The sequence below is a fragment of the Delphinapterus leucas genome, chromosome 19 (assembly GCF_059928025.1).
Source record: "Delphinapterus leucas isolate spDelLeu-1000000601 "Yukka" chromosome 19, BTC_Dleu_Yukka2, whole genome shotgun sequence".
Lineage (NCBI taxonomy): Eukaryota > Metazoa > Chordata > Mammalia > Artiodactyla > Monodontidae > Delphinapterus > Delphinapterus leucas.
In genome coordinates, this window is record NC_143147.1 from 20842214 (window position 1) to 20859735 (window position 17522).

General features: G+C 43.9%; 1 protein-coding gene across 2 annotated transcripts in view; it reads right to left on the bottom strand.

Annotated features, from left to right (window-relative positions):
* The window catches only part of VPS53 (VPS53 subunit of GARP complex), a 138795-nt gene that overhangs the window by 63106 nt on the left and 58167 nt on the right, over positions 1 to 17522 (bottom strand). Inside the window, exons 8-11 of one of the 2 annotated variants that reach the window (XM_022596139.3) lie at positions 12071 to 12149; positions 9353 to 9496; positions 8377 to 8519; positions 5042 to 5183 (exon numbers count right to left, since the gene is read on the bottom strand). In XM_022596139.3, coding sequence (XP_022451847.1) covers positions 5042 to 5183; positions 8377 to 8519; positions 9353 to 9496; positions 12071 to 12149 — 508 coding nt within the window. The remainder of the gene's footprint in view (positions 1 to 5041; positions 5184 to 8376; positions 8520 to 9352; positions 9497 to 12070; positions 12150 to 17522) is intronic. The other variant, XM_089900652.1, reaches the window with a different exon arrangement.

Consider the following 17522-nt stretch of genomic DNA (forward strand, 5'->3'; position numbering starts at 1 on the left):
TGTATGCTTGGAAGAGTCTCAAATTATACCCCAAGTTGTTAAACAGTGCACATCTCTGGGGAGAGGGATTTAGAGTAATTGAGAAAGAAGAGATTGTTCTTTTAGAATTTATTTGAGCTTTAACAAGCATGTATTACTCTCCCCCCCGTCTCTCTTTTTGGTAAACAAATTACCTGAAACATGAAGATGATTTATAACTAAACTCAGACAATATTTTCTAAAACCCTTGGTATTTTAAAATTGTGATATAATTAACATAAAATTCACCATTTTAAGGTGATTTTCACTTCAGTGCTTTCATAGAGGCTGAATATAATGTTTAACCTTAAATCTAATCATCGAGTCCCTAATAATGCACGTGGGCATAGTTAAATCATACCTAGACATTTGCTTTTAATTTCAAGGCATTTTAATTTACAGACTTTTTTTTTTTTTTTTTGGCCGTGCAGCACAGCATGTGGGATCTTAGTTCCCCAACCAGGGATCGAACCCATGCTCCCTGCACTGGAAGCGTGGAGCCCTAACCACTGGACTGCCAGGGAAGTCCCTTAATTTACAGACTATTTTAAATCCCTCCTAAAGGGTCAGGAGTTTAGGCAATTAGTTAGAAGGCTTGGCAACTCCCTTCTTCCAGTAACAGTGAAGCACAGGGTGTTATAAGCTTGTTGGGGCTGGAATAGTAAAAAAACAAAACAAGCCCTGTCCTTAAGGCTCTTTCAGTCTAGATCTCTAACAGATGTCAAATAGCATCTGTCAAAAAAAGAGCAAAAGATGGTGCATCACATGGATCAGTTAGGAAGGTCTTTGCAGGTGAGCCTGTCCCCTCTCAAGCTCACCCTCACTGTTTGACTGTCAATCAGTCACCAAGGGTCTTAAAAGGACCTGAGTGATAAAGTGAAGAGGGGGAAGGGCACAGGCCTGGGAGGGTCTCTGGTCAACTTGGCTCCTTGGCTGACTTCTTATCTGCTCTATAATCTTCCAAGGAATTTGCTAACTTTCTATGAAATTTGGCATATGTTAAAGGGTATTATGATATACTCTGGTTCATTTTGTAGTTCTGATACCCTGAAACAAAATGGTGACCACAAAAGATTTTCCGAAAGGTATATCCTGGGATCAAGGCACGAAGGGGAGGAGACAAGGGGCAGCCAGTCTTCAGGTGCGGTATCCAGCGGCTAGCGTGGCCATCAGGCCAGGTGGCCCTCCTGGCCCAGGCCAGGCCAGCCTCTTCCCAACACTGTCTGTTGGGAGCATGGTCAGTGGTCATGACTAAATCCATCGGGGTCCCTGATGCTGAGGCTTACAGGCTACTGATGAAGGTGTGGCCCCAACTGCCCACAGCAAGGTGCTGGCAGGACCAGGGTCAGAGTGAACATCACCGACAGTGAGAAGCACAGCGTTCACATCTCCCCACAGCAGGGCTGCAGTGAACCGATTCTCCAAGACCTGGCCTGCCTTGTGGAAGAGGCCAGAGGAGTTCTGTTGCCTTTCTAGAAACTAATCTTTAAGGGAAAATCCTCACAGGCTATGGAGCAGCCATGGTCGGGACATGGAAAATGCAGAATGATCACCGGGTCACGATAACTGTGACAAAGAACAGTCTGAGGGAAGAGCTGACTTAAAGACGTTGAGTGACTTGGAGAAGTCTGTGCAGAAGACAGCTGACCAACTGGAGGGATGAATGAAAAGCTCCTGGCTCAGCAGGATTTCCTGGCCAAGGATCTGTAACCTGAAACTCTCTGCAAACTTTATAGGAGAGGCAAGCAACAGCTGAGCAACTGGAGGACATCTCTGTAAATCGATTATGCCAGAAAATTTCAAAACCAGAAGTCCAGAAAGGAAGGGATTGGTGGGAAAGGTCCAGGGGCTCCTAGTGACCATGAGCGGCACCGCAGAGCGCAGCACCCCCAGGAAATGGAAGGCTGCAGCCCAGGAGCGTGGCCCTGGCAGCGGGTGAGAGTGGAGGGGCTGGGCTGCCCCAAAGAACAGGTGCCTCCAGCCCTCTCCTCCCTCAGACAGAAGTTGGTTAACAGCTGACCAACTGCTGCTTTGACATTCCTATACCAGTTTTCCACAGAAAAAGCGCTGTCTTTGCAAACTTACTTTCAGCTCCTGCCTGTTTTTCATGGTCTCTACGTGGTTACCCTGCACAGTAGCCTCACCTGGTGTAGAGGGGGCCTTCCCAGCCCACATTACTCTAGCTCTTTTGACCTTTGGGGCATTTCCTAGCACAGGTGAGACCTGACATGTCCCAGGACAGCCCCGAGTTTACAAGGTCTCCTGGTCATCAGGTACCACAGGGCCGGCCATTCGTTCCCCTGCGACATTTGAGCTCGCAAAATGTAAAACCAAAATCACTGGGAAGAAGGGCCCAGCCAAAGGAAGGGAGGAATGGCTCAAAACCGGTGTTTAGGAGTGCTGTTATTCAAGCACTTTTCACGGGACACATTTCCTGAACAGTGAGCTGGACTACTGGCTCCCGGAGCCCAACCCGGTGCACTACCCACCCTGCCCGGCGGGTAGCCGTGTGATGCAGGCGGCACACCCAGCTGGTGCCTGTGCTCAATGCTCAAACCGCCTGGTCCCCAGGCAGATCCCTGGAGGGCTGAACCAGAGCCACACGAGTCTCTGCTGGAAGCCAGGCCAAAAGCACAGCTCGGGCAGGGAGGAGAGGAGCCCCAGCGTGAGGACGTCGGGTGGGTGCTGCAGTCAACCCAATACTTCTCAGGAGAGACACAAGCTTCTTTCCATAGCATCTGTGGGACCTGCTGCCTTTGGGGATTTGCATTTTCTTTAAGGGCACTTTCATTTGTCTCATGTACTATTTTTCTTTTCCTTGTTAATAAGAAGAAATCCATTTTGAACATGAGTTAACAAGCAGAGGAGCGTCCATATATCTGTATATGTATATAGTTTTATTTGTTAAGTATGGAAAGAGTGCTTTGTGGTCCCCGCATTTTATTTTAATGTGGTCACGCATGGCCCTGAGTGGACAGGGTTTTATGGTCTTGCCTTAAACTAAGCGCTGCCATCACCACGCTTCAGCCCCCTGCCCTGAGGGACCAGCTCCTTACGTGCCTGCTCTGGGGCAGGGCTTCGGGGGAGGCAAAGAGGGGATTCCAGTGAGGTCCCAGGATTTCATGACTGGCAGGGTGGGGGCCAGAGAAAGTAGAGGTGACGGGTGAGCAACAGAAAGGCGCTCTAGGCCCAATATCTGCCTTGCCCCTGCTTCGAGCACAATAGCTCAGTTTTCTATATGTGCCTATTAGCTGTGTGACCTCGAGTAAGTTTCAAATGCGTATTTCCTACAGTTGATGAAGCAAAGTGATGGACTGCAGGCAAACGCACCTGGCACAGCGTGAGATACACAGTGGAGGTTCCCAAACTGTGAGCTCTTATTCTGTGTGGATCCCACGTTACAGTTTGTTAGAAGAAAGAGTTTAGACTCACAGACATTGAAAATAAACTTATGGTTACCAAAGGCGAAAGAGAGGGAGAGGGATAAATTAGGAATACGGGATTAACAGATATACACTACTATATATAAAATAAACAACAAGGACCTACTGTATAGCACAGAAAACTATATTCAATATCTTGTAATAAGCTATAATGGAAAAGAATCTGAAAAAGAATACATATACGTATAAATGACTCACTTTGCGGTACACCTGAAGCTAACACAACACTGTAAATCAACTATACTTCAATTAAAAAAGGAATGAGGGCTTCCCTGGTGGCGCAGTGGTTGAGAATCTGCCTGCCAATGCAGGGGACACGGGTTTGAGCCCTGGTCTGGGAGGATCCCACATGCTGCAGAGCAACTAGGCCCATGAGCCACAACTACTGAGCCTATGCGTCTGGAGCCCGTGCTCCACAAGAGAGGCTGCGACAGTGAGAGGCCCGTGTACCGCGATGAAGAGTGGCCCCTGCTCGCAGCAACTAGAGAAAGCCCTCGCACAGAAACAAAGACCCAACACGGCCATAAATAAATAAATAAATAAACAAACAAATAAATTTATTTATTTTTTTTTTTAAAAAAGGAATGAGGAGGAGGAGGGGGAGGAGGGGGAGGGGGAGGCGAGGGGAGGGGAGGGGAGGGGAGGCGAGGGGAGGGGAGGGGAGGGGAGGCGAGGGGAGGGGAGGGGAGGGGAGGCGAGGGGGAGAAAGTTTGGAAGTCACTGGGCCATCTCCCTCATTTAAAAAAAATTGAAAAATAACGTTGTTAGACTATGTAAAAGCAAAGTTTAAAAAGTATATAAATGCATTTTTATAAGAAAAATTCAAACAAATTACCAGAATAAAATGAAAAAAAAAATTCTTTGCTTCTCTACCTAGTCTCACTCCAATTTCCTTTCCCCAGAGACATCCATCCACTGTTATCATTTCCAGGCCTTTTTCTTACCTATTTACATATATGAACATGCTTCTCACACAAATGGAATTATACCATATATACTGGGCTGCAGCTTACATTTTGCACCTAATATATGTGAGACGTTTTCTTTCTATGACAGCATATCTAGATCTATCCCCCATTCTACCACTTTCAAACTGCTATACCTATTCCACAGCATGAATTTACCATATTTTATTTAACTATTCTTCAATGATGAACACTGTAGAAATCGCCAACGTTTTCTGCTTTTAAGGCTGCAGTTCACCTCTTTCTTGGTACATTTCCTCTAAACATATCCTAATTGTAATAAAACTCAAGAGTTGATAATGTAATGAGGTATTTGTGACTGAATAAGTGAGGCCTCTATGACTCACAGAATTACTAGTCTTTAAAATGGGGCCTATCCTTAGACAAAATGATGACAGGACATTCTAGAAACATGAAGTACTGCATAATAGACAAACAATAAATCCATACAGAGTATACTGTATGACTATTTGCACAAATTCAGCAAAATCCCTGGGATGGGGGATTAAGCACTTGAGCCAATGGATGGAACCACCACAGTGTGAGAGACTGAAGTGAAGCCCACCCACCCAGGCTACTGATTTCCTGGTCCAGTCTCCCTTAGGACCATCTTACCAGAGTTCCATCTGTCAGGGTACACCCGGAGAAGCGTTTTGCAAGAAACCCCTCAAAGTTAGTCGTTCTCTGAATAGCAAAGAGAAGCAATTTCACTTCAATTTCCTTAGCTCTGGTGCGCATGATCTTGGCCAGTTCTGTCCTTCAAATTAAAGATATAGGAATGTTGTCAAACAAACTGATCATTCAAGATAAGACAGAGTAAGTGGCTTTAGCATATATTATAAAAAAAAAGTATGTGGTCATTTCAAAACCTGACATCTATCACTAACTAAGTTTAATGCTCAGGGAATAGAAATACATATCCTAAGTAACAATTTTAAGATGAAATTATCCACTAGTCAAAAAAAAAAAAACTCAAGGATTATGGACATCAATTTGTTTACATGGGTACTACAATTTTTATCTTTAAACTTTTCAATAATTTGTTAATAATATATATGAAGCATTTACTCAGTATTTTATAAAAATGCATATATTCTATATAATTTCACAAGTCATTAAGTACTGAATTACAAAGCCCTCCCTCTTCCAGAGAGCTCAATAATCACCTCTTCCACCAGACAGCAGGAGCCCTGGAAAGAGACGTGAGAGACGGGAATCCCCACGTGAAAAGTGACATGTACACGTCTGGGTGGTTCCTGCCTGTGAAGCTTACGTGACACTCAAGTGTCCCGTCTCGGAATGTTAAGTGGTAAGGGAGCAGTCACACAAGAGTTCTTAGTAAGTACTGAGCTATGGGTCATCTTTCCTCATAAATAAGTGACAAAAACCAAATAAAGAGTCTCTGAATTTATTTAACAATTATGTATCTGTAGGATTTTAGCCAAAATTCGAATAATGAAAGCTTGGCAGCAACACTGCCATTAGCTGGCGCAATAGCAGCAGATGTGCTGGCTTTTGGGTACTCCCAGCCTCCTGCGGACTTCATTTTTCACAGAAAATGAATTTTGCAAGTCACTGAACTGGAGGCTAAAGCGAATTATTTATCAATTTCTCAAGGAATTCACTCTTTCTTTGCTAATCAGGACTTAGAAAGTCATAACCACAATCAACCTTGAATCAGTACAAAAAGGTTATCTAAATCCAGTGGCAAATGTGCTTCTGAAAACCACCACCAGAAAGAATGTACAGCACCAAGGGTGAACCCTAATGTAAACTACAGACTCTGCTTGGTAATGATGTGTCAGTGTAGGTTCAGCGACTGTAACACAGGGTACGCTCTGGTCGGGGATGTTGATAATGGGGGAGGCTATCTGGAGGGATGGGGCAGCAGGGGGTATATGGGAAATCTCTGTATCTTCCTCTCAATTTCGCTGTGAACCTAAATCTACTCTAAAAAAATACAGCCTATTAAAAAAAAAAAACAACAGCCAATATCCCTTAAGAAATCCCCACCCCCCCACAATGTGCCCTTAAAGCATACAACTTGACTGTACCTATGATTTTAAGAGAGATGACTACCATGAATTACTCTAAGGTGGTTCAGTTATGCTTAGATATGGGACTTTTTAAAAAATTAACTTAGAGTTGGGACTTCCCTGATGGTCCAGTAGGTAAGACTCAGCACTCCCAACGCAGGGAGCCCGGGTTCGATCCCTGCTCACGGAACTAGATCCCGCATGCATGTCACAACTAAGAAGTCCGCATGCCACATGAGGCAACTAAGACTTGATGCACCCTAAATAAACAAATAAATATTTTTTAAAAATAAATTAATAAATAAATTAACTTGGGGCTTCCCTGGTGGCGCAGTGGTTAAGAATCCACCTGCCAATGCAGGGGACACGGGTTCGAGCTCTGATCTGGGAAGATCCCACATGCCACAGAGCAACTAAGTCCACGCGCCACAACTACTGAGCCTGCGCTCTAGTGTGCACGAGCCACAACCAATGAGCCCATGTGCCACAACTACTGAAGCCCGCGCGCCTAGAGCCCGTGCCCCACAACAAGAGAAGTCATGGCAATGAGAAGGCCACGCACCGCAACAAAGAGCAGCCCTTGCTCGCCAAAACTAGAGAAAGCCCGTGGGCAACAACAATGACCCAACACAACCAAAAATAAATAAACAAACAAACAAACAAACAAATACAATTTTTTTAAAAAAAGAGAGACTATCTGGCCCTGGGCTACACTCATTGAAAGTGAAGACAGGATGAATGAGAGGAGGTCTCTAAAATGCTTAGAACGCTCAGATGCCAATAACATTAACCATCCAAAGACTATAAACACTGCATTAGGGGTGGGAAATGTTCTCAACAACTATCTCCTGAGTGCCTACTGTGTCACTGAAGTAGATATTGCCCCTGTCCCTCTGGAACCACCTACCCAGCAAGTAGAAAAGCAGAACAGGGCTTCCCTGGTGGCACAGTGGTGAAGAATCCACCTGTCAATGCAGGGGACACAGGGTTTGAGCCCTGGTCCGGGAAGATCCCACATGCTGCGGAGCAACTAAGCCCACGCACCACAACTACTGAGCCTGAGCTCTAGAGCCTGCATGCCACAACTACTGAAGCCCACGTGCCTAGAACCCGTGCTCCGCAACAAGAGAAGACACCGCAATGAGAAGCCTGTGCACCGCAATGAACAGTAGTCCCCGCTCGACCCAACCAAAGAAAGCCCGCATGCAGCAACGAAGACCCAATGCAGCCATAAATAAATAGATAAACAAATAAATTTATTTTAAAAAAAAAAGCAGAACAATGATGGATGTATTCTCACTGCACATTGATATAGGTGATACAGACACGTGCGAAAATGTGGGGCACTGAACCACTACAGGGAAATCTGGTTGATGAACTTTTAGTTGATTAAGAAGGCAGGCTGTTCAAGGCAAGGGCGAGGCTATAGGAAAGTCCTAGAGCAAAGATAAGAGCAGACATAGCTGCTGTGTTGGGTATATTTTACTCTTAAGGCAAAACAAACACAAATACAAGTGCTCTGGCTACAATCTACTGGCCCAGGGCTTCTCATGTAACCTTTTCCATGTCTCCTTATCAAGTGTTTACCTTGCCTTCACATAATGTTCTCTCCTCTAGGGCTGGAACTCTAAAGTTGGAGAAGGTGGGATATAGCTACAGCTGGAGTTTGGGACTTGGTTTTGGGTATATAAAATCTGACTTTCAAAAGGAAAGGAGTTCTCTGAGGGGAGTCCAGCACAGGTGAAGACATTCTCATTAAAATGATGACTTTCAAACAAACAAACCAAAAAAGGTGGGAGTAGTACCAAATCCACAAGGCAACACGGAGCCTGTAGAGACTGGGGGATTGGTTTCAATCAACTGGTTTCAACTGATTTCAACCAACACCAAAACCAGTAGAGAGTTGGCATCTACCTTGTGACGTGGCAAAATTCTACTGCAATCCTCTCCGCCATGTACCACTCTCGCGGGAACATCCGGCCGTATTTCTCCTCGTAGTCCACAAGCTGGCGCTTGATCCAGGCATAGCGCCGGTCAATCTTGTCCAGCCAGGCAACCTTGGGGAGGCAGGGAACAAAATCCACCCCACTGCTTAGAAGTAGTATCGACAGTTCAAGGAAATAAGCAAAAACATAGAAGAACCAAGAAAAACAAAACCAATTTCTCACGGTTTCAGAGTCTAGGCTACTTTTTTTTTTTTTTACTTGATCCAGAGGTTCTTAACCTGGGGTCTATGACTGGGCTTCAGGGTTCTACAAACTTCCTGAAACTGTATGCAAAGTTTTATGCATAGGCGCATTTTTGGGGAGAAGATCTGTAGCTCTCATTAATTTCTCCAAAGGGTCAGTGACCCCAAAATGGTTAAGAATTGCTGAACTGTACAGTCAGCCCCTAGGATTCATGGTCCAACAATCAACATTTTAAGACAGTAACACTAATAAAATATAAATCACAGACTTGAGAGCAATCAATTTTCAATAAAATTCAAACGTAACAGGGCTTCCCTGGTGGCGCAGTGGTTAAGAATCTGCCTGCCAATGCAGGGGACACGGGTTCAATCCCTGGTCCGGGAAAATCCCACATGCTGCGGAGCAACTAAGCCCGTGCGCCACAACTACTAAGCCTGCACTCTAGAGCCTGCGTGCCACAACTACTGAGCCTGCAAGCCACAACTACTGAAGCCCGAGCGCCTAGAGCCTGTGCTCCGCAACAAGAGAAGCCGCCGCAGTGAGAAGCCTGTGCACCGCAACAAAGAGTAGCCCCCGATAGCCGCAACTAGAGAAAGCCCACATGCAACAACAAAGACCCAATGCAGCCAAAAATAAAATAAATTTTAAAATAAACTAATAAATTCAAATGTAACATCTGATCTCCTTTGGTCAATACTTACATCTTGGTTTTCTTGAAAAAGTACTAGATACTCTGACAGATGCTGTTTAATAAACTTTTTGATGATTTCCTGCTTGACTCTGGGGTCCAAAATATTAGCAACCAGACAAGCATCTCGTAGGACATTGCTGGGTCCTCCTGGCCTCTGGTAAAACAAACAACACACACCAGTTCAAAAGCCAGAAATGACCTTTAAATCTTATGGCCTCTGACAGCTGCTGCTTCTTGTTCTACTCATGATGTTATTATTACTTCCACTCCCCTGACACTCATTCTTGTGCTGTGGATGGATATTTTAGTTACTTGTTCCTTGACGAAAGAATCATTAAGCTAGTCTGCAGTAGCCAGTATAAAAGCTACTCCATGAATCAGCAATGAGACATTTTAGAAACAGGGCCAGCAATGACGGTAGAAACTTCTGCGATCTGAACTGAAGTCGCCTTGCTGAAGAGCCTTAAAAATCAGAATGATACCAGTCTCACTCCACACATGCCAATTTCCCCTGATTCTAACCTTGGATTCCTGTTCCTAAGGTGCTATATTTGTGCCAAACAGTGTGCTGGCATTTAAAACCTAAATCCAGGTTCTAAACCACCAGCCTTGTCCCACTGATAGTCAACCATGAAGACAGGTAGCCAAAGGTAAAACATTATGATACTGGCCCCTTGACCTGAAAAAAAACAGTAGAAGTAACTATCAAGGGGCTGTATTGATACATCATGGCGGGAAGGCCTTTGTATTACTGAAGGTAACTCAGACTCGCTGACCCTTTCTTTATGGTAACTCACTGAATGAACATGGCTGGCTGAGTGGGCTATAGCGAAAAGAACACTTGGCTCTTGGCTTGGCTAAATAGCCACATAGCTTTGGCACAATTATTGACACTCATCTGAAATATAAGTGAAAAAAAATAATTAGCTAGGTGATGATTAAGGGTCTTCCAAATCTTTATGGCTTCTTTTTTTGTCAATTCTGTCCAATTTATCCACCTCAATTGAAGTTCAAGAGTTTCCTAAGTGTTACCTAAGCTGCCCGAGAGCTAAATCGTTAAAATTCTGACTTGCTCCGTGCTGAGTGGCTGTTCTGTCATTCACTGAGCACCCTGACTGCTCAACTCTGGCTTCTAGATGAAAATGTTTGATCTGACAGAGAAGTCACGAAAGCCAAAACCTATGGGCTCATGGGTTCAGAGTTTTTCATTTAAAAAGGACCTAATAGGTAACCTTTGGGTAATTAAAAAAAAAAAATCTTGATTTCCATTTGTGCAACAGTAATAGTAACACAAGGCCTTTAAGAGAAGTCAATAGTCATTCAGAAGGAAAAAAGAAAACTCTTAAAAAAAAGTCACCCAGACAGAGAAAGGGGAAGCAAGTTGTTAAAGAAAACCATTTTTCACCTCATCTGCCTCGTGGGGTCTGAGAAAAAGATATAATGTAGGTCCACATTATTTTTTTCTAAATGATAAAGCTGGGTTTCATCCACATTTTTCTGAAACTTCTTAAAACCAGGGTGAACAGCAGAGTATAGTATAGCAGGCCCTGGACTAAGAAGAGGCTAGTGTTTGTAATTCGTGAATACTGTACAACCCCTTTTTACAGGACAGCTTTCCAATATCCACTCCCCACACTTACAGCAAATGAATAAGGAAGATGAAGTCCGCAAAGGAACGTGCTTTACACATAAAATACCTGATTGCTAGAAGCCAGCCAGAATATATGACATTAAAATCAGAGGCAGGTTTCCTGTAGAAGGTAATCTACAAAGCTGGGGCTGCTACCCCCACCTACGTCCTAAGTTTCTTTTATGAGGCGCAAAGAAAAACGATTAAGATATTTCCAGTTATTGAATTATAGAGCAGATCCAGGAAACGTTCCTTGGCTCGGTGAATAAACATATATCCCTCATCTCCACCCACCAAGTGCTGCTTGCCGGCGTGTGCTTTGGGTCACTTCTGCGCTGCACAGTTCTTTCTCCTGAAATAGCTCAAATGATAGAGGGGGAAAAAAGCTTCTGAGGGTTCTTCTCTCCCCAACACATGCAAAGCATTAAGATTATGTCTGCTATAATTTGCAGGATGGAGCTGAAGGCAGTTACCCCGGCAGTTACCCCAGCACGGTGATGGCCAAGTGAGGCAAAGCTTGTTACATGAGAAGTGTAACCAATAGCTCACAAGTGAAATACCGTGGGCTTTGCAGACACAACACAAACAGCTATGCTACCAGTGAGAGCTAAAGGGATTAATCCCAAAGAACAGGATCATTAAAAGCCAGCCTCCTAACTGTGTCACTCCAAGAGTTACATAAGCCTGGGGACGTTCCTCCCAGTTGTCTCTTCACCAAACTGAAACCAAAAAGTTATGTAACGATCCTAAAAAACACTGTGGCTTGAAAAAAAAATTATTATTATTATTTTTTTAAAACATAGCCATGAGAAAAAGAAGGAATTTACCAGGCAGACATCTTGGGTTTGACACACATTAAATTAAACTGAAACAAATCCTCACTTTTTGATGCTGGGAGGACACAGATGGGGAATCAATTGTTGCTTTGGGATATTTAAAATCAAGGATGGTCTCATTACCCTGAACCTCTAGCCAACAGACGTTATGGCTGCTGGCAAACGCTTTTGGAATGGTAAATGAAAAGTAACTACAGTGAGTGTGCATCAGGCACAAATGGTGATAATATCCAAAGACTGAAGGGAAAATGCAAAACAATACCTTGGTACCCTGGGAAGGAAATGCTTCTTCGAAATCGGCCAGGATTTGCTGTCCTAACTCGGTCTGGGCAGCCTTCACTCTGTAGGGAAAAGAGAACATATCATTGCCTGGTATAAATTTCCAAATGTCCGTAAGTAATTATGCACAGATCCGTAGGGGTTAGAACTGTTGAAGTCTTTAGGGGTCATCCAGGAAGGGGGGAGGGGTGGCTAGATAAGAGAGGTCACACACTAGTTAGCAGCAGGTTTATGACCAGGACGCAGGCATCGGATTCATGCTCACTACGGATTTTCCACATCCCAAAGTTCTCCTGGGCCACCTCTCACCCGTTGGGAGGTAGTATATGTTAATCTTTACAAAATGTCATTGGGGGTAGTTATGCTGCAGGAAAGTGCTACATAACAATGCCCAAATCACATATAAATCCATCCCGGGTTACTGGTATAACTATTCTCCAGCTCCATGGAGTACAGGATGGGAGGAGGGCTCCACAGTGCTTCAGAGTCGCTGTTTTTTCAACCCGCAAACTAATAGCAGGATCCCAAGTTTCAACAAGAGAACAAAAAGCATGTTTTCTAAAGTAAAAAAGATCCAAATGATAAAATGAACTGCTAATTGAGGGTGAAGGCCACTGAATGAAGATTTAAGTTCTCTCAGAAGACTGTGAGGATGAAAACTGAGTTATCCTGAGCATGAGTTAGAACAGGGAAGTCGGTTCTGAACACGGTGGTTTGTATGGAAGCGAGGAGCTCAAGAAATACTTGTCCGCTGAGAGGAAAGAGGAGGAAGGAGAGCAGCTGGGAGGGGAAAGGAGCTACGGGTCAGCCTCCTGTGAGGAGCTTGTCCTCCACCAGCCCCAGGAGTTGGATGCCTCCCACCAGCCATCCTCAGAGCTGGACGGCCCTGAGCCTGCGGCAAATATTTTATCTTTGCTAAAAGCACCGTAAAATAACGTTCTTCCTTTTTTGGTCTCCACCCTGTTACTCTGGAATTAACTTTATGAAGTTTCTAGAAATAGCGAACAGCTCAAAACCACAATTTCTTTGGCTACTAGGCAGTGCCTGGCGACGTACTCAGATTTTTTTTTTTTAATGAGGGGATAGTCAGGACCCAAAACACTTTGGTTTTTCTATGGCATAGTTATAATTATGCCTTATTCCAAATACTTTCCAGGGTTTTTCCACCATCTTCAAAACTTTTAAAACCACTCTTATAGGTGGGTTTGCAGCCTCTTTAGTCACCTTCCGAGGGGGTTAGAAATGACAGAGTTAAGGCTATCACCGGAGGAGCCCCCAAGGCAGAATCAGGGCCATCCACCTACAGTTGCCCAGTGGACCACAGGAAACATTCCTTGAGTGTGAGCTCTGACAGGACAGAAGAGAACACGCTTTTGTTAAACCGTTGCCTCCAAAGTCTTATGACTCCACATAACGGGCCAGGCAGACAGACTGCCCTGGTGCCAGGTCACAAGACGGAGCTTCCAGAGCCTCAGGCCCCTCTGTTCCTCCTCTCCCCTTGGCAGCGCACAGACAGCACAGGTTCCCTCCTAAGCCACAGGATCATTCCTGGAGGGGGAGCTCCAGCCCCGCCAGGGCCCCTGAGCACTTCAGTGGTAAAGATGGTCCCGGCTCTGCCTCTGTCACCCTACCCAGCCCACCATCCCCTAACTCCATATTCTTAACCAGATTTGAAATTGGGGTGCCTGAGGTAACACGGATGGACCTAGAGATGATCACACTAAGTGAAGTAAGTGAGAAGGAGAAAGACAAAAACCATATGCTAACACGTATATGTGGAATCAAAAATGACACAAATGAACTTATCTATGAAACAGAAACAGACTCAAAGACATAGAGCACAGACTTATGGTTGCCAAGGGGGAGGAAGGGTGGGGGAGGGATGGATCGGGAGTTTGGGATTAGCAGATGCAAACTATTATATTGGGTAAGTTCGTCCACATTTTTCCATAAGATCTTATGAACTTTTTGGCCAACCCAATATATAGGCTGGATAAACAACAAGGTCCTATTGTAGAGCACAGGGAACTATATTCAATATCCTGTGATAAACCATAATGGAAAAGAATATGAAAAAGAATGTCTGTACATGTGTAACTGAATCACTTTACTGTACAGCAAAAATTAACACAACATTGTAAATCAACTATACTTCAATAAAATCCATTAAAAAAAAGAAAAGAGATTGGGTTCCTGAAAAGACAACCAAAGCCTATGATAAATACAGAAGTACGAGGCTGTGATTTGCAGACCCCCTTGCCTTCTTCTTCAGTCCATTCCCAAGGTCACCTCTTGAGAAAGTCTAGACTTAGCTGTGCCACTGGTGAGCTACGTGTAATCCTAATTAAGCCATTTCCCCTATGTGGGCCACGACTAAGAATGGTTGTGAAATCAGAGGGTGGGGATGGAGGCCTGGACTAGATGCCTTTCAGTATCCGCTCCAATCCTGACTATTCTACCACACCCGTCTTACAGCGCTAGCTGGCAGTGGCATCCATCTTTACAGATGACTGGAAGTCGGATGTTTAATTAATGTTGGAGCAGAATAATAATAATAATAATTATAATAATATGTTTCCAAGCATAGTTCCTGAAGTATCTACCAGTGACTCAGATGAAAGAGAAACCATTTCCCTTACTGACAATAACGATGGTACCTATAAACCCAAACCATGATCCGTGTACTTTCAGGGTAAGATGTGAAGAGCAGTCTTTACAATCAGTTGCCTGAGCGGGATCCTAGAAAGACGTCAACATACTTAAAAGAACACAGCTTCGGTCTCACTCCGTTATACTCCTTCCTCTTCCAAAGATGAAAAGTAAGTTCCTACTGGGAAGAGATGCAGCAACAGACTCTGTTAGCGGAGCATATGTGTGAGTTCAGCTACCAAGACTTCCTAGCCATCGTTATGAAAATCAATCTACCACTACTAGAGAAGAAGGGAAATAACAATTCCTCCTGGCGTCCAAATAAGCTCGGCCTGGTTGGGTGGTGACAACTCAGTGCTGACCACTCTTAGGAGATGAAAGGTTCCCTGTGCTGCCCGGAAATGAAGGTGAACCAACCGCCTCCTAGCATCCTCCACGCCCTGTGACCAAGGGTTGTTCAAGGGCGCCATTCCCTAAATGTGCTGTCAGATTTCATAAGGGGTGGCAGCAGAGGGACAGCAAACTATGAAAACCACTTAGACATTTATGGATAAAATAACCCTGATGCTTCCAATACCTTGTGAATGACAGTCCTAAAGAAAATACCCTCAATGATTCGCAATAAACTGACCTCTCAACATACGGAGTGCCAGACAGAATGGTTAGTCAGTCAGATTAGTCAGACGCTCCATCTCCAAACAGACAGAATCTCAACCCAGAATCTTAGAGTGACTCAGTGGGATGCTTTGAGATCAAGTACAACCCTTATACTTTCTTTTGAAACTTAAGTTCTTTCTGTCATAGTCACACAGCTAGCCAGGCCTTTTCTTTCTTTTTTTTTTCAAATTTTATTGAAGTATACTTGATTAGCCAGCCCTTTTCATTCTCCACTTTAGTTTCTTTGATCACTAAGCCATGTGATCCCCTCAACCTGCCAAGTACCTGTCATGTATAAGAGGTTAGAAATAGCCCTGAAAAATATGTTTCAGTTCAACGGTTTCATGGGTTTCAAGAGAATGCAAGAATCTTCCATTCTTCCTCAGGAAATACTGACTGATTACTAGACACATTTGCTTTCATGGATATTCTTAAGCCAGAGGATCTGAAATGTAAAGATGACATTAAAGAAAAAAAATCTTTCCTTCAACGCTACATTAACATTTAAGCATTTTCCAGAAGGGTAGTTGGAAGAAACAGCTATATTCAAATCAAAGCCTATGAACTTCATATGTCAAATGTACAGGCAAAGATTTCAGAACACAACCCTTTGTATGACTTCCACAGTTTACAGACAGCAAGCTATTAAGTTAGAGAACCTGAAGCAGTGCGCAGGACGTAACTCTCCTGCCTTCTCCCCTCCCCCCAAACAAACAAGTTATTTCTATCATTTCCAGATGGTTCTACCGTCACTATGTAAACATAAGGGAGGAATATTCACCAGAAATGATGCTAAAAATAAGAAGTCTGGACTTTCCTCAAACTTTTAGTGCCTCTTGAAAAAGAACTGTAGTCAGACACTGGAAACGAGAGATTCCTTCCCTTCCGTTATTTTTCGTGTTACTTAATAGTATATATTCTCTGTTAATCAACATTTTTTTTTTTTTTTGCAAATAGAAGTTGTGAAATGAACTAAAAGAAAAGTAAATCCTCCTGTGTTTGTAGCAACCCTACATGATAATGAATGGCTGGAGCACCAAACTATACTGATAGAATGCTATCTTTTTCTATTTCTAAGGGGAGTGTTATTACAGCAGTGATCACAAAATTCCTTCAAATTTATAAAACCGCTTCTTTGAAAAAAATGTTAAAAGGCAAGGAATCCTAAAAGAGTGCATTCTCTTGTTTGTCCCTATGGTGCTTTTTTATAACTAAAATTCAGTTCTGCCACATTCCTGCCATTCAGCAATGCCCATCTCACGGAACCAATGGGTAACCAACTCTTCCCCACAACTCCTTGACCTCATGGTCACTGTCATGGTATGGTCTTCATCTTTTCTAATCCAGAACATAGCCCCAACCTCCAGTCTCTTGTACCTATGACCCACAAGAGTTTTACAAAATACAAATGAGACCATGCCTCTCCCCGCTTAACATCTTTTATTGTCCACAGATGAAGAACGGATTCTTTAGCGAGGCATATAAAATCTGACCCTGCCTACCTAGACAGACTTTCACCCTCCACTGTCTCCCCAAGTACCTCGATGTTCTCTCTCTCTCCTATTTTTCCCCCCTCTCTCTTCTTGTCTTGGTGGTAAGATCCTACCATTCTTTTAAGATCACATTAAAATTGAATTTTTCTGTGACCCCTATCCTGGACCCCTGAAGGGTCAGCCTATCAATTCCCTGCTGTGCCTGTACATATACTATATCCATCCTATACTGAAATTTTCTATTAGTGTCTCTCACAAAAACGGTGAGCGCTTTGAGGGCAGAGAGTATGTGTTTCTTATCTTTGTGCCCTCAGTCCCCCAGCACAGGGCCTGGGATACAAAAGTGTGTGATAAGTATCTATTAGTGAGTGAAGAGAAGAATAAGTGAACGGGGAAAAAAGATCAACTCTGGATTATCAGGAGGGTAAGGGGAGGTGATGTTGCCTCTCCTCTCCCCCCCTCCACTGACAGTGAGTCTGCCTTCTCCATCCAAGCGACCTTCTTTCCTGCGGCTCACAAAGCCCCGTTTGTCTGCTCTCCTGGTTGCCTCACATCCCCAGTGTGACATGGCGGTCAGCCAGCTCTGAGGGTGAAGGGTTTAGGAAGGATAAGGGAAAGGGTGGTGATTTCCCGAGC